This window comes from Eptatretus burgeri, chromosome 11, assembly GCF_056783735.1.
Source record: "Eptatretus burgeri isolate ZD-2024b chromosome 11, Ebu_testis_v1, whole genome shotgun sequence".
Classification (NCBI taxonomy): domain Eukaryota; kingdom Metazoa; phylum Chordata; class Myxini; order Myxiniformes; family Myxinidae; genus Eptatretus; species Eptatretus burgeri.
This window is the reverse complement of record NC_140971.1, coordinates 40,672,330-40,693,817: the sequence shown is the minus strand read 5'-3', so window position 1 is coordinate 40,693,817 and position 21,488 is coordinate 40,672,330. Positions and strand designations below refer to the sequence as shown.

General features: G+C 42.0%; 1 protein-coding gene across 1 annotated transcript in view; it reads right to left on the bottom strand.

Moving 5' to 3' along the window:
- LOC147016923 (insulin receptor-like) overlaps nt 1-21,488 on the bottom strand; it is a 136,391-nt gene that overhangs the window by 87,162 nt on the left and 27,741 nt on the right. The window contains exons 3-6 of the mRNA XM_085847954.1: nt 17,773-17,915; nt 15,187-15,331; nt 11,134-11,348; nt 6,537-6,663 (exon numbers count right to left, since the gene is read on the bottom strand). Of these exons, the coding sequence (XP_085704080.1) occupies nt 6,537-6,663; nt 11,134-11,348; nt 15,187-15,331; nt 17,773-17,915 (630 nt within the window). The remainder of the gene's footprint in view (nt 1-6,536; nt 6,664-11,133; nt 11,349-15,186; nt 15,332-17,772; nt 17,916-21,488) is intronic.

Sequence of the window (21,488 nt, the reverse complement as noted above, 5' to 3'; positions counted from 1 at the left end):
TTTGCTCAAATCAATATGGCTGCCAGACCATGTGACCTATTAATTATTCATGAACACCCTGGTATCCTCAAGGCTTGGGGAACATGCATATGAAGTTTCCCCTCAATCTGTCAAGCCGTTTGGCAGACGATTTAAAAACGTTTATTCTTCAAAAAATCTGAGCTGCCAAACCATGTGACCTATGCCATCATAGGTGGAGAACTTTTGGTTCCTCATAGTTAGGTGATCATACCTGTAAAAAGTTTCACCTCCATGTGTTCAGCCATTACGGAGAGGAAGATTTTTGCAAGTTTTATGTTAAAAACAACATGGCTGCCAAACCACGTGACTGATGATGTCATCAATTTTTTTCACCAATTGCAAGTTCACCTGAGATGACCCTCAAAAATTTTCATACTAATCAGATAAAGCAATTGACATCTGAAATTATGATGTGATAAGGAAGCCATGTATGACATCATCAAAAAAAAAATCACCATTGTTTCCCATGGGGAGTACTTCATATGTGCCAAGTTTCAATTTTTTTCCATGCAGCGGTTTCAGAGATACAGAGGTCCAAAGTTTTTCCTTTTTTCCAACATGGTTGCCACACAACGTGACCTATGACGTCATTGCTATCACAAAAACATTCCACATGAGTAATCACATCTCTGGTGAAAATTTGGAGAAATTTCTATCGTGAAAAAAAAACCATGTCACCCCTCTTTGATACAACCCCACTTCGATTGGACACCTGACCCACGACGTCCTCTTTATCAAATCAAATTCAGAATGGGTGGCTGATCATGTCTTTGGAGTTTTGCGTTGATCAGATAAGGTTTTTTTCGTCCCACACTGCTGCAAGACCATGTGACCGATGATATTGAAATTTTCAACCAATACTCCCCAGTGCCGAGTCGATCATATTAAAAAAAGATATTTCTCTGAAACTGCTTAACCTTTTGATGTGAGACTTTGCAATGATGATCCACAACTGTTGCTACAAATATTTTATTTAATAATTATCTCATCAGTCACATGATGTGACAGCCACGTTGGTTTTAAAGGGGGGTAATTAAACAATTATTTCTCTGAAACCGTTTAACCTATCAATACTAGATGTTGCAGTTATGATCCACTGCCCTTGCTGAATACATTTGACTTAAAAATAAAGTCATCAGTCATGTGGTGTGGCAGCCACATTGATTTCAAGGAAAATATTGAAAAATAATATTTCTGAAACCGCGATAGCAATAAATGCGAAACTTTACAATTGTGATTCACTGCCCTTGCTCCACATAACGCAACATGTTGCATATTGATGTTAAGCGGTTTTGGAGAAAAAGGTTTTTAATTTTCGGTTTTCAAACTAACAGCTGCCAAATCACATGACCAATGCCATTGAAAACATTAACTCTGCCCAATATTTTGGAGTGAATCAGGTGGTGAATTTGGTAGTGTGTGAAGTTTTGTTTTGATTGGATAGGGTTGGTTTTTCTATCCAATATGGCTACCACACTATGTGACCCATGACGTCATCATTTCCACACTGTATGCAGGTATAGGGTTTGATGGTATTTGGTAAATTTTGCTTCGATCGGATAAGCAGTTCCGGAGAAAACATAATTTAATATTTTTTTTCAATCCAATATGGCCACCGAACCACGTGACATCCTAATATTTATTTATTTATCATCCTAATATCCCCAAGTCATGGGGAACATGTCTGTGAGGTTTCACCTCAATATGTCCAGTTGTTATGGAGAAGAAGATTTTTGAGGGTTTGAGGATAAACCCAAGATGGCAGCCAGACCATGTGATCTATGATATCATAGTTATCAAACCTTCTTCAGCATGGATAGCCGATAATTTGTGTGCAGTTTCACTTCGATCTGTAAAGCGGTTCTGGAGAAGACGATTTTTCCTCTTCTCTTTTTTCAACAATATGGCTGGCAAACCATGTGATGGATTATGTCATCATCATTTTTTCTGTGTTGAAATATTTCCCGAGATGAACCTCAAGTTTTCATACTGATTGAATGCAGCGTTCAACTTGTCAAATTTTGACCGGGATACCACTTCACCTCTGACATCATAGTCAAATCGCTCTTATTCCCCATGCAGAGTATTTGCCAGGTGCCAAGTTTCAATTTTTTCCATCTTGCGGTTTAGGAGATAGAGGTCCAAAGGTGTTCTGTTTTTCCAACATGGCTGCCACCCCACATGGCCTATGATGTCATAATATTCATTAGAAAATTGTGCATGATGATTCGCATCTGTGGTCAAAATTTCGTGTCAATTGGATAAGCAGGTGCAGAGAAAACAGAGAAAGTTTGCATGTACGGACGAACGTACGGATGGATGGACAACCCAAAAACATAATGCCACTGGCGACATCGTCACCGGAGGCATAACAATTAGTTCAACTATGACTGGTAAAACGACTTTAGCGATAATGAACCAGGATTTGGAAATTGACAAATCTGCTAAATGCACAGTGATAGCAGGCAAAACAAGAAAAACAAATTATATTGAATAAGACTTCAGGACAGCAGCAGAAGAGCTTGAAAATGAAACTTCATGTAAGTACAGAGGGGTAAACAAGCAGGGGCATATTGAGAGAGTCTTCCTACAGTCTAAGCTGAGAATCAAATACAGACAACACAACTCACATGTAGGTGTGCTACCTCTGCATTATTCTGTGACATTAAATTTTGAGATTGGATGATATTTGGGAAAAATTATTCTGGTGGATTGTGCAGTTCACATCTTCTGTATTAAATGCTGAGTAAATATTACAACATTACTATCCTGCATTTGCTGTGTGTGCTATAATATGATATTAAAGATTATAATATCATAGTAATACATTACTGGACAATAAAAGAGCTATGATCATTAATTTTGCGATGCATGTGAGTGCTATGGTTTGGAGAGTGAGTGCCATGGGTTATGGAAAACAAGTGCTCAGGTCCGGAGAGTTAAAGATAGGGACTGGAAAGTGAGAGCTTGGGTTTGGAGAGTGAAGGTGAGAGTTGGTAGAGTGAGAACAACTGTTCTGAGGGTAAGAGCTACAACTCTGAGGATGAGAGCTGCAGCCCCAAGGTTGAGCTACCATTCGTAGAGGGAGAGAAAGGGTTTGGAGAGAGAGAGAGAGATAGAGATAGAGATAGAGATAGAGATAGAGATAGAGATAGAGATAGAGATAGAGATAGAGATAGAGAGAGAGAGAGAGAGAGAGAGAGAGAGAGAGAGAGAGAGAGAGAGAGAGAGAGAGAGAGAGAGAGAGAGAGAGAGAGATAGAGAGATAGAGAGATAGAGAGATAGAGAGATAGAGAGATAGAGAGAGAGAGAGAGAGAGAGAGAGAGAGAGAGAGAGAGAGAGAGAGAGAGAGAGAGAGAGAGAGAGAGAGAGAGAGAGAGAGAGAGAGAGAGAGAGAGAGCAAGTGTTTGGAGAGCGAGAGCAAGTGTTTGGAGAGTGAAAGACAGGGTTGGTAGAGTGAGAGCCACAACTCTGAGGGCAAGAGCCACAATTCTGAGGGTGAGAACTACAACTCTGAGGGCGAGAGACACAACCCCCAGGAGAGAGAGCTACCATTCATAGAGGGAAAGGGAGAGATAGGGTTTGGGGAGCGAGGGATAGGGTTTGGGGAGCGAGAGATAGTATATGGGAAGTGAGAGCAAGAGTTCGGAGAGCAAGAACTTGGATTTCAGATAGCGAGAGCTTGGGTTTGGAGAGCGAGAGCCAAGGTTCATACAGCAAGACCTGGAGTCCAGAGAGAGAGAGAGAGAGAGAGAGAGAGAGAGAGAGAGAGAGAGAGACTTTCATGGAGCGAGAGGTTGGGTTCAAAGTGTGAGAGCTATAGATAGGATGAGAGCAAGAGTTGAGAGACAAGAGCTATGTTTCGAAGAATGAGAGCTAGGTTTCATAGAGTGAGAGGTAGAGTTCAGAGAGTGAGAGATAGTGTTCATCGAGCAAGAGCACTCAATCGTAGTGGGAGAGCTGTGGATAGTAGGATAAGAGCCAGGGTTCAGAGAGTGGGAGGTGGAGTTCATGCAGCAAAAGCTCTGGATTATAGAGTGACAGCAATGGATAGTAGGGTGAGAGCTGGGGGTTTCGGTGAGTGAGAGCAGTATGAAAGTGAGAGCAAGAGTTCGGAGAACAAGAACTTGGATTTCAGATAGCGAGAGCTTGGGTTTGGAGAGTGAGAGCCAAGGTTCATACAGCGAGACCTAGAGTCCAGAGAGAGAGAGACTCTTTCATGGAGCGAAAGATGAAGTTCATAGAGCGAGAGGTTGGGTTCATAGTGTGAGAGCTATAGATAGGATGAGAGCAAGAGTTGAGAGACAAGAGCTAGGTTTCGAAGAATGAGAGCTAGGTTTCATAGAGTGAGAGGTAGAGTTCACAGAGTGAGAGATAGTGTTCATAGAGTGAGAGAATGTGTTCATAGAGCAAGAGCACTCAATCGTAGTGGGAGAGCTGTGGATAGTAGGATAAGAGCCAGGGTTCAGAGAGTGGGAGGTGGAGTTCATACAGCAAAAGCTCTGGATTATAGAGTGACAGCTATGGATAGTAGGGTGAGAGCTGGGGATTTCGGTGAGTGAGAGCGGTATGAAAGTGAGAGCTATGGTTGAAAGAGCCTGAGCAAGAGTCCAGAGAGTGAGAGCTTGGGTTCGAAGAGCGAGTCAAATGGACCGCTTAAAGAAGTAGTCCGAGATCCAAGCTTAAACTTCACAAATAATGCATGAGTAAAATGGATGAGTGCAACTTCTGCAAAGTTGAAACATAAAGTACCAATCACATTCTCTCAAGAAGCAAAGCACGAATGTTAGAACAACCATTCAAACAAAGAGTTAACAATGTTTGCAGAGTAATTTGTCAAAAAAAGCTTCAATATCCCAATCACTGAAAGGTCCTTGGAGTCTGACCCAGGAAGAATGATCATTAATTATACAACCAGTCAATCAAGTGTGATCATTGAAAGCAAGGGAGTATGATTTAATATAGTACCCATAAATAAAAATTAAAGTGAGGCAGTGAAGTATCGGCACCTAATTATTTTTCTAAGTTATTTAGAAAGAACAAAGATGGTTCAGTACAAGTATCTAAAATATGGCATGAATAGACCTTGGGAAAATAAGAAAATTGCCCCTTTACCGGTTTGTTTTCTTCTGTTGCGTCCTGATACGTTCGCTAATTTCGCTCCTCCACGAGCCTCGACTCTGTGTAAAAGAAACGCGTCAGAGTAACTGGAGTCAATGGTAAAGTGGGATTTGAAGTTGGGGGAAGGCCAATGCCGAAGGCAAGTACAGTAACTATCCAGTCAATAAATGAATATTGGTTCAGTTCCCACTTTTGAGGTGGAGTTCATTGTTCCATATATCTCAATGTAGAAGGACTCTCCTGAGCAATTGTCTTAGCTAGAAATGTGAGCACCACCTCTCCACTGCACCCTACCTCCCCCACCTCCTCACTTTAACCACTGACTGGATTGATAATAAACAATCTCAGAGTATTTGAAAGAAATTGCATGAAATATCACATTAAATGAACTACAACTAACTGGAGGATGTCTGGGATTTTTTGGACAATCTATAAAAAAGCACTTGCAGCAAAGTTGCCATGATGTGGCAGATCTGAAGATGTTTCTATGCTTAATCTTGAAAACAACACTTGATCTTCCAAATGTAAACCTTATAAAAGAAGATTGATACTTTGGCTCGTGGGTAGACTTCGTTCCATCTCATCGTAGCCATCTAAGGAGATTACAACCAATGCGAGACTCCAGATGATGAATGAGGCAGAGATTAGAAAATTCAATGTTGAGGGAGGTCAGGGGGGGCAGTGTAAGTGGAAGGTACTACACAGCTGTGATGGCACTCATGTTACCAGGGAAACAACACTTGCGGGCAGAGGCAGGAAAAGCAAAGGCTGAGGGTTCATTGTGCCCCATGTCATTTTGGCTCAATGACCAGGAGAGTGCATTAACCCAGAATGTATTAACAAGGCAGGGTGATGACAATAAGATTGACAAGAAGTTATGGAAAGAAACAATGGTCGAAAAGGTAGGTCATTGTTGTGCAGATAACAAAATGGCAGATTGGGACTGCAAAGTCACTTTGATGTGAAAACCATGAATTTCCATCTGATTTTCAATAAAGCTGTTGATAATACAATTCTATTCGACCAAGCAATCTAGCCAACATCATTCAGTAAGCACGACTGTACAGTGTATCCATCTTTAGTGTCCTACAATCCACAAGTCTGTTTCCATTTCCCTCCAGCCATCCCTTGAAAGCACTTTGCCATCAACCCGACTTGATGCAACTGGTATGTATGAATGAATGTTAGAAATGGAAGGTAAAGCACAAAATTACAAACAATCATGATTAGTACATCAAAAGGGTGAGATTATCCCATTAGAAGGCTTGCCATTAGCTTACAATGTCAATTCATTCACTGCGATAGTCAACCAAAGGCTGTTGTTCGCTCGAGTGCAATGAGGGCACTGCGATAACAAGTCGATGACAAATATGAATAGCAAGGTGTTGCTTACGCTTCCTTGTAGTAAATCACAAAACCAAGCATGTCCCTGTAGTCCGAGAGTTGGTAAGGGGTCCACTTGAGGAACAGTGTGTTTTTGGATGTAGAAACATTGAGGAAGTGCAGAATAATGTTTTCACCTGCAATGGAATGGGCAGAAACCACAGGCTCAAGACAAATTTATGATTGGAATGTAATTGATAATCTGGTACTTCAATTGAATCATACAAAAAATTCTGACAAATACCTAAGACCATTGACTGATTGAACATAAAAAGTTTAATCAGTTTTAGTGACCTGCTTAAGCTGCCATTGCTACGAGATGTTAGGTACATATGTGAGGGGCATCACAAGGGTGAATGTAGATTTAAGAAGTGGTGAAATTTTCTTATTGGCCTTGAAAGATGAAAACATGTACGGAAACTACATACAATACAACACAGGCTGGTTTGTATGCATTTCTACCAAATCTGGTGTTTAACCTCGGGGTTTCAAGCTGATTTATGTGATGCAAATATAAAAGTGAATTCATAATGTGAGAAGTTGGAAATTTTAAACAAAACTTTTCTGCTTTAAAGTGATCGAGTGATCCAACATGCTCAAGACGTCGACAACTCATTACATTTCAAAACAAATATTTTGCAAAAAGTTTGAAATTTCTCTTCGCTGAATGTATTTTACAATTTAAATAGTCTGAATTTTTTTTCTTTTTAATGACTTGCATTCTTCCAAGTGACTACTATTGTCTCTGCAACCATATGCAATGTGAAAATCTGCTCACAACAATCCTGATGACTGACTACCCCGTACATTAACCAAGGAGTTCAGTATGTTAATGTGTAAGTACTGTAATCAATATAACAAAGGGAGACAAGAAGATGAATGATAAACGTTTTCAAAGGAACCCCCATTTGGGATAATAAGGTCGAAACCACAAGAACAACCTATCACCTACATGAGCTCCTGTAAAACTTATTATAACTTGCATGACAAATAGAATGAGGCCATCGATTCCCAACACAGGTAAGTGGGGAGCATCATTTCTCCCACAAATTTGTCACTTTTGCCAAACAAACAGCTTTCAGAGATAATTTCTCAAATGTTTGCTCATCAGTTATGGCTACAATGTATTTTTGGTTAATTCTGAAGGATTTAAATGTGGGTTAGCCAATCTTAGAATCGGTGTCTGCTGTGTACAGCACTCTGTTACTGCACATTTCAATGTCATGTAAACATGCGTCAGAGCAGATAGTCATATTTACGGCATTGATACCTTTTGGTAGCACAATCGCTTTTTCAGCAATTTGAAAACATGAGGATGGCTTCTGGTGGTAGCGTTTGGCAAAAGGTGGCCATTCTCATCTCACATCCATCCCTTGTTCACTGGTAGATGGCACGCTTTGTATACTGCTGGAAAGCATCCATTGGGAAGCAATTTTTCACTTGTCTTGTTTTCTTTTTGCAAACAAGTCATACCAAACGGTATCCAGCGATGACTCATCATCTCTCCCAAAGCACATAATGGACACAAGAGATACGCTGCTTCAGTTGCAGGATCTTCCTGAGTTGTGTCTTTTACAAGACCCTTAATCCATCAGTTCCAGGTGCTCTGAGACTATTTTCATCCACCTTTCCTTTCTCATTCCGTTGAAGGCTGATGTCGAGTCACATCTGCTGAACGTGTGAATAGTAGGCAATACCAGCAACGTGAATCTTGTAGTTCTACTGTAATAGTTTACATTAGCACAAACCTCTTCTTACAGCCAGTGCCAGTCTGCAAGAACAGCTCCTTGACTCCAGTTATTGAGCAGTATCATGGACACACTTGCTACATCCGAATCCAAACTCCACAAGATAACCCTGTCAACTCCCAAAGTTTCCTTTGCATGTGTGATGCAGAGAAACATGCAATAATCAGGTTCTTCATGATTAGCTGTCAGTTCAGGAACATCATGATGGTGACCACGGGTTATTCTGACTGCTCCTTTTATTTCATGAAACCCACCAGACAGATAGCGTTCACAGCCAGGCATAAGTGTCTCCTCATTCTTCACAATTCACTTTCTTCCATAAGAAAGTTTATGGTATTTGCTTTGTTTTTTTACATTTGACATCATCTTCAACCATTGCTTTGGAAGGTATGCCATCCACAAAGGATTTCAAATTTCTTGCATATGTGCACTGCCTCTACGGGCTCTTTCTCCTGATTTGATCGGTCCTTGACTGGAGCAGTTATCACCAACTGCAATGGACTTGCATTTCTTTCCAAGGATTCTGCTCAACAGCCAATCACAAAGCTCTCCAAATGTTGTGCAGGAGGCAATGTCTGTGCAGATCATTTGAAGGAGCTTCATCAAGTCTATCACTCCAAATGTTGTTTCAGATAACTCAGCAGAGCATGCATGGTCTTTCTCAAACGATGCAAGGGATTTACTTTCTTTGCATCCTTCTCATTAAGCCATCCATATTGGAAAGTGTGAGAGGCACAGGAACTAATTCAGAGTTCAAAAGGTTTCGTACATCCACATCTCGAGATTGAACAATGATTCCCAGTTTACTGAATATTTGTCTGTCAATATTCAGCGTCTCTATTGCCTGCTTTCTCTTGGTTTCCACTGGTTTGTTGAAGTTGGCAAATTATTTCAGGCCTGGTTTCTTGATTGGGTCAAAGAAGCCTTTATTACCAATTTGCAATCTATCGGATGTGAAGTCTTTCATTAAAATTGCTTCATTCTCTCTCACTTTATTGAGATATTGTCACATTATCTGGAGCCACTGTAGATGTAACAATATTTACAAGTGGTTGCTTGTTCTGTGGGCTTGTTCCATTATCAATTTGAAAGTGATTTAACATTCTCTCAGAAACTACGGTCACTACGTCTTTGACTGCAGATACGTCTGTATGTTTGTGCTTTAGAGTAGTTTCTTTGTGGGTGGCATTAGAATCTTTAGCAACACAACTCATGTCCATTGTCATCTCTCGACCAGCTGCCTTCACGTGTGTAGTCAAGTAATACTTTGTCAGTACCTTTTTCTCTGGTGGATAGGTAAGTATACTTTACACAGTCCTTAGTCATATTGTTCAATGCCCATGTCAAGCCACATTCCAATATATGGCCAATCAGACTTGAGCACTCCTGCCTGTGTGCTGGTCAGTGCTGTATAGATTTTGTGAACTTTCCTCCATGAGAAGATGACCCTCTGCTACATTGACCCTCTGGTGAACTGGTGGGTTGCCCAGTTAGCTCAGATGGCAGAGCACTAGTATGGTTACCCAGAGGACCTGGGTTTGATTCCTGGTCTGGGCATGCAATTTTTCCACATATACATATGTTTGTTTCCTTTTCAGTTATAAATGAATTATGAAATATAAGCCACTTACCCACTACTGAGCATACATGCCCACGAAACAACGAAAGATCAGAGATTCCTTAATTATCTAACTTCGGGTCCAATAAGTACACCACAATAGAGCCACAAAAGTGGGAATCATGAGACAAGAAGAACTCTCTGGCTAAACCTGGCAGATAAGAGACGAACAGGAGTGACCGCCAGCCCAGTCTTGGCTATCTTCTCGGCTCAGAGGAGAGGAGAGGAGAGGGCGTGTCTCTAGTGCGGCCAGGGCGTAGTTCTGCTGAGTGGGGCGTGGCTCAGGCGTAGTAGGAGGGGCAAAGTTTGCAGCTCTCCCTTAAGCCAATTCCAAGCTTCCACACTAGCTTGGACACCTGCTTTTATGCACACCTGCCTTTATCGCACACCTGCCTTTATCTGCCTGCACACCTGCCTTTATGCACACCTGCCTTTATCTGCCTGCACACCTGCCTTTATGCACACCTGCCTTTATCTGCCTGCACACCTGCCTTTATCTGCCTGCACACCTGCCTTTATGCACACCTGCCTTTATCTGCCTGCACACCTGCCTTTATGCACACCTGCCTTTATCTGCCTGCACACCTGCCTTTATCACATCGGCCCTGTGTGTCACCCATGACACATTGTGCCCCTCCCCTCTCACTCACCATTGGACCGAAGGCTCATCTGCTGGGTGGAGCACTGCCTGCCACGATAGTGCCTCAAGGCCTAGCAATGGGCTCTAAACGATAATAGAGATAGATTTCCAAAGGTGAGGATATTAAAAATGGGGTCAAAAGGGTTGACACTTTTAAATAGACACTGAGGGAGGGAGACGGTGTCGAACTATTACATGCATTTCTAATATCATGACTACATCACCTCATGCTTATGCTTAGACATATATTGAGGAAATAATTGAACTATTCTAAGCAATGTTAACCCAGAGGAGTCATTTATTCAACAATATATTGTGGGGTATCAATGTCCAGAACCTAAATGCAGATGCACAGCCAGCTTGTTATCCTATCAAATGGCATTCTTATTCTTTCCAAGATGCACAACCTCATCTGGCATGTCACCGGAATGCCAGTTTTTAGTTGTCTGAGCCCCAACAGGGATCACACTAGACAACTTAATTGTCAGCACACTAACAATTAAGCTAGAATAACACCCAAAACATAATCTACCATTCCATAAACAGGAACAAATAATGCTATTTTGACAACAGGAAGTAGTACAGACTGTTTGAAGCTTACATGATGCCTGGTTGCCATTGTTTTTAAGGGAAATGTCCATGGACGCCTGACGACCTTTGGTTCCCGTTTTTTCCTCCATGGTGTGGATCTCAGAGAGGCATAACTTTGGATTGAAGTGAAAGAAGATTTTTCCTCGGGTGATTGTAAGAGAATGTTGGTTCCAGTTCCAAAGCTGCTGTAGGTTCTGATTATCAAGCACGTAGAATGAGTAGTTTCTGTGAAAACAGAAAAACATTGAAAAACACTTTCGACCTTTTTATCTTGCCAAAGCAAGATATGTTACTCGATCGGTTTGTTTGTTTTTTTGTTTATATATTTGTCTGTTACAATTGATTTTCAACTTTCAACTTGCTCTCTAAGTCACAGTTCTAAAGCGATGGCTCTCAAACTTGACATGTATACTCGTGAGCGCAATAGCTTTCGACGCCCAAAATTTCGAATGTCAAGGTCAAAGGTCAATGTCACCAGAAGGTCAAACATCAAAATCAACAAAACCCTTAGCTTTTGAGTAAATTTTATCGGATCATCTCCAAACTTGGTGGATATATAGGATATCGATAGGTGCTCAGCTGATTAGTTTTTGGTGGCGATCGGCCTTGACCTTCATGGTTAGCGCCTCAGGTCGAAGTTGACCTTCATGAAGGTCATTTTTAAATCTTTGACTAACAATATCGAGTAGTACCTCAAATTGAAGCCCTAGAAGAGTGTTTCTCAGATATATAAAAATTTTGTCGTTATGACGTCATTTGATGATGTCATGACGAAAAAACTGATTTTTCATAAAAAATGAAACTCTCAAATCCAGGTCTTTTGGCAAGATAACCTTTGGCCTAAGGCCAAGGTACGCTTTTTATTTTCTTTATACCATTTTGGATTCTACATTTACAGATGACTCATAGTATGACGTAGATGTTTATTGTCATATGCCACATAGCAGAAGTGTTCGCTCCAACTTTAATTAATTTCTGAATAAATAATGCTCTTTTTTTTTTTTTTTTTTTTTTTTTTTTTGTATACCTTGGTCGAGGCTCGTATGAGAGCTAACACACAACTCACAGCAAGGAGGCATGAGACAAGAGGGGCGGGAGTGGAAGGGACAAAACATTGGGGAACAGACACAGGTGAACTGTGGAAGGGAGAGGGATGGGGATGGGACGGGGAACATGGCGAGGGGAAGATGGACATTAAAGGGACTTTCAGGAAGGAAAGCAGGAGAATTGAAGGAAGTGGGCTTGGGTGGATTATCGGGGGTAGAAAAGATCGAGGATTTGGATGGGGGAAGATAAGAGGTGGTGGTGAACAGCTGTTTTGAAAGCCTGAAGGGAAGAATGGGAAAGAATAGAGTGAGGAAGTTTATTCCAAAGGCGGGAAAAAAGAGGAATGAAAGAGTGAAGATGAGCAGTGATTCGTGATTTTGGTAGTTTTACCAGAAGGGGGTTGTTGGCGGACCTTGAGCGCCCTGTGGAAATGTGGTTGGGACAAATCGCAGAGAGAGCAGGGGGGCAAGGCTGGAGAGGAGTCGGTAGAAGACAGAAAGACCACCGACCAACCTGCGGTGATTGAGTGAGAGGCCCAAAGACTCAGCTTCATTGCGGGAGATGCCAATGATCTTAAAAGCCCTGGTTTCGACAGCGTGAAGTCGAGAAAGGTGGGAGGCAGGAGCACCAGCCCAGAGGGGAGAGCAGTACTCCATCAGGCTACGGACAAAAGCTTTGTAAGTGGTCAGGAGCTCAAGAGTGCCGAGGAAGGACTTTGCACGACGGAGGATTCCCAGTCGGCGACTGGCTTTTGAGGCAAGGTTGGAAATGTGACTTTCCCAGGAAAGGTCATGGCAGATAGTGAGACCCAGAAGCTTGAAAGAAAAGACTTCTTCCAGAGGATTGTTGAGAAAGTGGATGGGGGGGTTTTGTAAACGGTCCTTTCGAAGAGACATAGTGAGAGTGTGAGATTTGTCTGGATTGAAAGACATGTTCCACGTGTTGGACCAGTTTGTGATTTTATCCAGATCTGCAGTGAGCGAAGAAGCTGCTGCTTGCCGGTCTGAGGGATGACAGATGGTACGGCAGAGGGTTGAGTCATCGGCAAAGAGAAATAGAGGATTTTCCAGAGAGTCCGAGAGATCATTGATGAAAAAATTCTGAAAAAATTTCTGAAAAAAATAATAAATAATGAATAAATAATGAATAAATAATTGGTAATTCCAAATTTTGCCAATTCTAATGGTCTCTGAAATGTATTTATTAAAATTGACACAATGTGACTATACTTTAACAAGTACACAGCAAATACTTGCCTCCATTGCAGGGTGTCTCAATTGAATGTATGCAGACATTAATATTTCAGAAGGATAATTAAGTAGCAGAGATATGGGTGATGTTGAGTGTTACTAATACCTTTCAGATGATGTTAACGTGTGATGGAATGATTGTACATCATCAGACAGCTGTTACCCATAAGGCAGTGTAGAACGACAAGAGAGTATGTATAGTTTTTGATATACCGTATAAAGTCTGCAGACGTTTTATTGAGACACCTGTATTTAACACTGCACTATCAGAACAGCCTCTGCCATTATGAAAGCATCAAACAACCCAAACCCCTTAAATTACTCATGGAAAGTAAGAGGAGCTTTGCTAAAAACACGTTTTAACCAGTTTTATGTTGTACAACAGCAGATATTATTGTAATACAATAAACCTTTAAATATTGCAGGTTTGAATGTCATGGTTTTAACCAATCTCGGGCAACCTCTTTATGTACCGATTTATTTATTGAGGGGCGTAATTTCGACCAATTGCAGTTTTTGAGCAGAGCTGTGATGGTTGTCTTGCACCAGGAGCCACCAGGACACCATTAATAATGGAATGGCACCAAAGTGTAAAATGATAGACAAAAGTTATTCTTTTAATTTTATATATTCACTAGTTTATGAAGCTGCAAAACTTGGGATCAACTGTCCAAAGAAACGGAGAGTGTGGGAGAGAAGTGAAAAAGAGAGTGCAGGCAGGATGGAGTGGGTGGAGAAGAGTTGCAGGAGTGATTTGTGACAGATTTGTGATTTGTGACTTGTGATTTGTGAGTGATTTGTGACGGTAGTGAGACCAGCTACGTTGTATGGTTTGGAGGCGGTGGCGCTAACAAAAAGACAGGAAGCGGAGCTGGAGGTGGCAGAGTTAAAGATGATGCGATTCTCATTGGGAGTGACGAGGATGGACAGGATAAGGAATGAGTATATTAGAGGGACAGCGCAGGTAGGATAGTTTGGAGACAAAGTGAGAGAGGCGAGATTGAGATGGTTTGGACATGTGCACAGGAGGGAAGCGGAGTATATCGGGAGAAGGATGTTGAAGATGGAGCCGCCAGGCAGGAGGAGAAGAGGAAGGCCAAATAAGAGGTTCATGGATGCGGTGAGGGCGGACATGCGGGTGGTTGGAGTGTCAATGGAAGATGTGGAGGATAGAGCGAAATGGAGACGGTTGATCCGCTGTGGCGACCCCTAACGGGAGCAGCCGAATGAAGAAGAAGAAGAAGATGAAGCTGAAAAACGATTTATAAAAGAAACACACCGACAGATTACAAAGGAAACGATATAAAAGATTAATAGGAGAGGATTGGTGGGGGGCAAGAGGGCAAGTTTAATCTGCTTCTGAACATTTAATCTGCTTCGATGCAGCAGGAAACTTCATAGTAAAGCAGATTTATATTCATTTTACATGTTTATTCGGGACATGTTTATTTTTGGCTGCCGCCCACCTTCCTCAATATTTTCTTGACGCCCCGAAACCTAACGTCTTTTTTCCCATCAGAAATTGGTTTTAAATATCGTGGTTTTTAATATTGTGGCATTATATTATCCAGGAACGTAACCCCCACGTGGTTTAAGGGTTTACTGGACTTGTAATGATGTGGAAATGCTAACAAGATGAGGGCATTGGTAGTGCATTTGCTTTAGAGCTGTCATTAGTTTTTGATTTGGAACTTCCTCATTGAGATACTGAGAATGAACATTTAGTAGTGTGCACTTTCGAGAGATTTTAATGGTGGAACACATACCCGGGTTCCAATGTTTCTCCTTGGATGAGCCTGAGGTTTTTGAAGAAGGAAAGTGAAATGAGGGCAAATGAACGTTTGATCTTCATGTAACCTGTTATCACCTCAATGCGGCCAAGATGCTCCTCCAGATCAGGCGTGATGTTGCCTGCAAGAAGCACAACAGAAAATAGATTCATGAAAATAAACCAGCTAATCTTGTATCACTGATCAAAAACGTATTTTGATAGTTCAACGTGTTTTTCAAGACAATGTCGAGGCTCATGGAAGGGCTTTGACATAGAACAGTACAGCTCAAACACAGTGTAAAGTGAGGAAACACACGAAGATCAACGTTGGGTGATACAACAGAAGGACCCTTGAAGGAAGAATGGTGGACGTGAAGAATGAGAGAGTAATGGAATGGGGAGGCTCGGACACAGGGGATGAACAATCTGGATACAAGCTCAAATACAGCAAGAAGAGAGCTGAAAGAACAAGGAAGGGAAAGCATGGAATGAAATGGCAATGGGACAAATTAACTGAAAGATGTGTGGAGGGAGAGGAAAGAAAACACAATAACCTGAAAAGGAAGCAGTTGTCTTAGGTAGGGTTAATGAGGGTAAAGAAGATCACCTTTATGGATAAGGGGTTACCAGAAGAGGTGAACACATCTTGATGCCCTGGAAGGAGGAATAAGATTGAACAGACAGAGGAAGTTAGTTGTACAGGTGAGAGAAAAAGAGAACAAATGAGTGGAAGTGAGGCGAGAATCCTTGAGAAAACTGGTTGAGGGAGTAGGGTCCCCGGGCAGAGTACGAAAACAGGTCCCCAGACAGAGTATGAAATGGTTCAAGATCAGAGATAAGGTAGTACAAGTCAGCCCACCAACCTGTCTTCGATGTGGGAGTAATAGGATTCAGTTTCGTTGTGGGATAGTATGATTTTGAGGCTGTTGGTCTCTAAAGCATCAACATGTGAAATGTATACAGGGGTGTCAGCCTGAAGAGGAGAGCAGTACTGCATTGAGCTGTGGATGAAGGCCTTGTACATTGTTAGAAGTTCAGATTTGCCAAGGAAAGACTTGGCACAATGGAGGATGCCCAGTCGGTGGCTAACTTTGGAAGCAAACTCCGATATGTGGTTTTCCAAAAAGAGATCGTGGTTGATGTTGAAACTCAAGGGTTTGAATGATTGAAGTTCAAGTGGTTCAGCAAAGAAATGCAGTAGATGAGAGGAATTTCCAGATTATCTTTTGGAGAAACAGAGTGAGAATATGAAATTTGCCAGGGTTGAAAGAGATATTCCAAGTGTTGGACCAATTGCTGGTTCTGTCAACGTCAGAAGAGAAAGAAGATACTGCTGTTTGCTGAGCAATCTACGATAGTAGTTGGCCTTGATGCTGCAGGCTGAGAGTTTGGAGTTCAAGAGAGGATACCAGTCTGTGCCAAAGGCTTGAGACTGGTCCACACAGGTGGCCCGAATATCTTGGCTGAGATTTTTCCATCCATTGTTGGGAGAGCACAAGCACCAAGTCCAAGATGGAATGACCAGGTCATAAACGAAACTGATGGTCTGAGCTTTGGCCATTGGATAAAAGGAATGATTTGATGTCAAATGCAATGATGTCTTTGCTTATAATTGGAAGTAGGGTAATGGGTTGTACTTAAGAGCATCTGTTTCACTCCATATGTGTGATACAGTGATCTAGGCTGACTCCAAAGTACATGGAAGATAACCGATGACAAATGATAGGTTGAACGAAGCCTGGTGTTGGCTTAGTGGTTAGGATGGCTGGCTTGGGATCTTAGGGTCTTGAGTTTAAGCGCTGTTGGCCACTGAGTTAAAACTATGCACAGTCATGCCCCAACAAAATGATAGCTACCTGGCAGCGAAGATGCCATGCGCAAGAAGAAGATAGGTTGAATAGAGCAGAAAGAGAATATACAAGGAGCAGCAGAGCAGGCTTTTAGGATGTGGCCACTGTTTATATTATCATCATGGTCTGTTGCAGAATCAGAGCCAAGAGTTGCCAGAAATTTATCCACATTCTCGAGAAAAACACGAGTTCCCTTCCAAGGAATTTCAACACAGGATACAATTACTCACAACAACCATGTGCAATGGTTACCAACCTATGCTTACTTTTCATGAATAACTCCAGTTCAGCCTGAATATTCTCATCGGTCCAAATCCAGCAACTCTATATCCTGCTCACCCTATAATTCCATGTCTTTCACAAGTCTGCCATTTTGTTCCCTTTGCAAAGAAGCAGGAAGCTCATGATGGCTTTCGATAGGATTCTTCAGGAAGCGATACCTAGCTCGGTGAACCTGATGATGGTGGGATTCCCAATAGCCCTGGTGTTCAAAGGGATGGTTTAGGGTTACCAATGTGGAAACACACATGGCTCTGTGTCTGCACCATGCATGTGCTTCCTATATAACATATAAACACCCTCAGGATAGCCCAGCATAGAAACTAGAATGCTACTTCTGAAAAGGCAACAAAAACTAGTTCCCCCAGAACCTGTTTTTTAAAAAGGTAACTGCATTTTGTTCACCACAAAACAGAAATATATATCATGAGAAAGAAGCTGATATTTCATACTCCCTCCAAGAATGTTGATAATGAGGCTTCCGTTAATGACGGTGCAGCCTTGCAGGTCCTGTGCAGCTGTCACTGAGTCAACGGTCTTCTTTCCCACCAAACACACCTTGGGACATGGCCCTACACACTTCCTACACGTCACACTGCAGAAAAGCAACTTATTGAGATGAGAGGGATGGATTCTCCAAAGATGTAGCAAGAAAAATAGTCACAGATTAGACAATGGGTGGTTTGAGCAGTTGGTTCATCATAAACTTCAGCCTGTGCATTTATGATAAACATCAGCTTATGTGGTTATGTTAACCAGCAGCCTATGTAGTTAATTGTGCTCATCGGCCTTTGTGATTTTGATAAGCATAAGCTCAGGGATAGTGGACTCACTTTTGATGTGTCTCATCTGGTTTTATTCCCTCCTCAACAATACACTTTCTGTCATCCTGGTGCTTCTCAGGCAGGGCAATGCATAAATCACAATTCCACCTCAGAGGATGTAAAACTGGCTATCCCATTTGCTGGTGGATGATAAATATCTCAAGGTATATTTTCAAAGGGTAGGTCATTGTGTGCTGTCACCCTGGCCAAACTCCAAGTTCCTGCCCTGACACATGCTTGAAAAGTTGCCAAGATAGTTGCCTTTGTTCCTCTTTTCTCCTCTCAAGGAACTACAGTGCCGATAGAAAGTCTGCACTCCGCTTTCAAAATTTTCACCTTTTGTTGACTTATAGCCTGGAATTAAATTACAGCAAATCAGACTTTTCCACCTTTATTTATACATCATCACCCACAACTTCCAAAGGAAAACAAATTCCACAAATTTCAGAAAATCAATTAAAAATTAAAAACGAGAATATCTTGGTTGGATAAGTGTCCACCCCCCTTAAAAAGCAATTGTAAATGAGCTCGGGTGTAACAAATCACCTTCAAAATCACACACCAAGTTAATTGGCCCCCACCTGTGTTAAATTGCAGTGATTCTGATGATTTCAGAATAAAATAAGCTGTTCCTGTCAGTGTCTTCTGTCTGGTAGTGCATTTCACAGCAAAGACTGAACCATGAGCATCAAGGAGCTTTAAAAAGACCTCCAGGATAAAGTTTTGGAAAGGCACAAATCAGGGGATGGGTATAAAAAATATTTGAAAGGCCTTGAATATCCCTTGGAGCACAGTCAAGCAATCATGAAGAAGTGGCACAAGTATGGTACCACCAACAACCTGCCTAGATACACAATCCCCCCCAAATTGGATGACCAAGCAAGGAGGAGACTTATCAGAGGCCACCAGGAGGTCAATGGCAACTCTGAAAGAACTACATGCCTTTATGGCAAAGACTGGTCACTGTGTGCACATGACAACAATATCCCAAGCACTCCACAAGTCTGGTCTGTATGGTAGGGTGGCAAGAAGGAAGCCATTACTCAAAAAAGCCCACCTTGAGTCCTGTTTGAGGTCTGCAAAAAACCACTCCAGAGATTCTGAAGCCATTTGGCAAAAAGTTGTTTGGTAGTCTGACCAAACTAAAATGGAACCTTATGGCCGACATGCAAAATGTTGCGTTTGGTGCAAACCCAACACAGCACACCTCCCAAAGAACACCATCCCTACTGTGAAGCATGGTGGTGGCAGAATCATGTTATGGGGATGTTTCTTATCAGCAGGGACTGGGGCACTTGTGAGAAGAAAAGGGAAAATGGATGGAGCAAAATACAGAAAAATCCTAGAGGAAAACCCACTTCCCTCCTCGGCCCACCTGAGCTCCTGACCACATACAATACAAAGCTTTCGTCCACAACCTGATGGAGTACTGCTCTCCCCTCTGGGTTGGTGCTCCTACCTCTCACCTTTCCTGGCTTCACGCTGTGGAAACCAAGGCATTTAGGATCATTGGTATCTCCCGCGATGAGGCCGAGTCTTTGGGCCTCTCACTTTCTCACCGAAGGCAGATTGGTGGTCTTTCTGTCTTCTACTGTCTCCTCTCAAGTCTCACCACCCCCCCCCCCACTCTGTTTGACATTTGTCCCCACCATATTTCCGCAGGGCGCTCAAGGTCCACCAACAACCCCCTTCTGGTAAAACTACCAAAAATCACGAATCACTGCTCACCTTCACCCTTTCATTCCTCTTTTTCCTCACCTTTGGAAAAAACTCCCACTCTCTTCAATCCCATTTTTACCTCCAGGCCTTCAAAACAGCAGTTCACCATCACCACTTATCTTCCCCCATCCAAAACCTTGATTTTCTCTACCCCCATTAATACACCCCAAACCCACCTCCTTCAAATTCCCTGCTTTCCTTCCTGAAAGTCCCTGTAATGTCCATCCTGTATACCTCGTGTACCCCGCCCCATCCCTCTCCCTTCCACAGATCTCCTAATGTGTCTGTTCCCCACTGTTTTGTCCTTTCCTCTCCCACCCCTCTTGTCTCATGCCTCCCTTGCTTGTGCACTGTATGTTAGCTCTCAAATGAGCCTTGACAATGTAGACACAAAAAAAACCAAGAAAGCTGAAAGTGGGAGGGAAGTTCACCTTTCAGCATGACAATGACCCAAAGCACACAGCCAAAACCACACTGGAGTGGCTAAGGAACAAAAAGATAAATGTCCTTGAGTGGCCCAGTCAGAGCCCCGACCTAAATCCAATCGAAAATCTGTGGCATGACTTGAAGATTGCTGTCCATCAATGCTCCCCACACAACTTGACTGAGTTTGAACAGTTTTGTACAGAATAATGGAAAATATTGCCCAATCAAGGTGTGCATAGTTAGTAGAGAACCATCCCAACAGACTCTCAGCTGTAATTGCTGTCAAAGGTGCTTCCACCAAGTATTAACTCAATGGAGTGGACACTTATCCGACCAAGATATTCCAGTTTTATATTTTTAATTCATTTTCTGAAATTTCTGGAATGGGTTTTTCACTTGGAAGTTGTGGGTTATGATGTGTAAATAAAGATGGAAAAAAGTCTGATTTAATGTAATTTAATTCAAGGCTATAATGCAACAAAAGGTGAAAAATTTGAAAGGGGGTGTTGACTTTTTATAGGCACTGTATATACCTGAGTCAGGTCAATCCCATGCTTTATCTTCGAAGGATTAAAGTAAGCAGCCCATCCTTGTTTCAATTTCATTCCATCCCTACCCAGGATTTTTTTCTACCCTGTTAACATTTCCCACACTCACCACTTTTACCTGGGGACATACCTTTATCCAGGGTGGGCCATAAAAAAGGTAAATAAAACCAAAAAAAAAAATCGTAACTCAACACCAATGACAGATATTAAATATTTTTTCACGTGAAATATTTGTACAATCCTCAAGTTTAAATACTTAAACCAAGTGTTTTTTTTTAATGGAAACTCTCTCCCTTTGATGAGTCACCCTTAAAAAAAAAATCCAGCAGTGACAAGTCAGGGAATCTGGGGGGGGGGATGAGGGGGGAGGGGGGTACGACAATTCAGTTCTGTGGCATTTTTTTTTCTTGTATACCAAGTCAAGGCTCGTGTAAGAGCTCATACACAGAAACATATAATAAGGCAGGAGACACAAGAGGGGCAGGAGAGGGAAGCACAAAATAATGGGGAACAAAGACAATGGGATATCTGTGGAAGGGAGATGGCTGGGGCGAGGTACACAGGTTAAACAAGATGGACACTTCAAGGACTTTCAGGAAGGAAAACAGGGAATACGAAGGAGGTGTTTTTGGGGTGGATTAACTAGGGTAG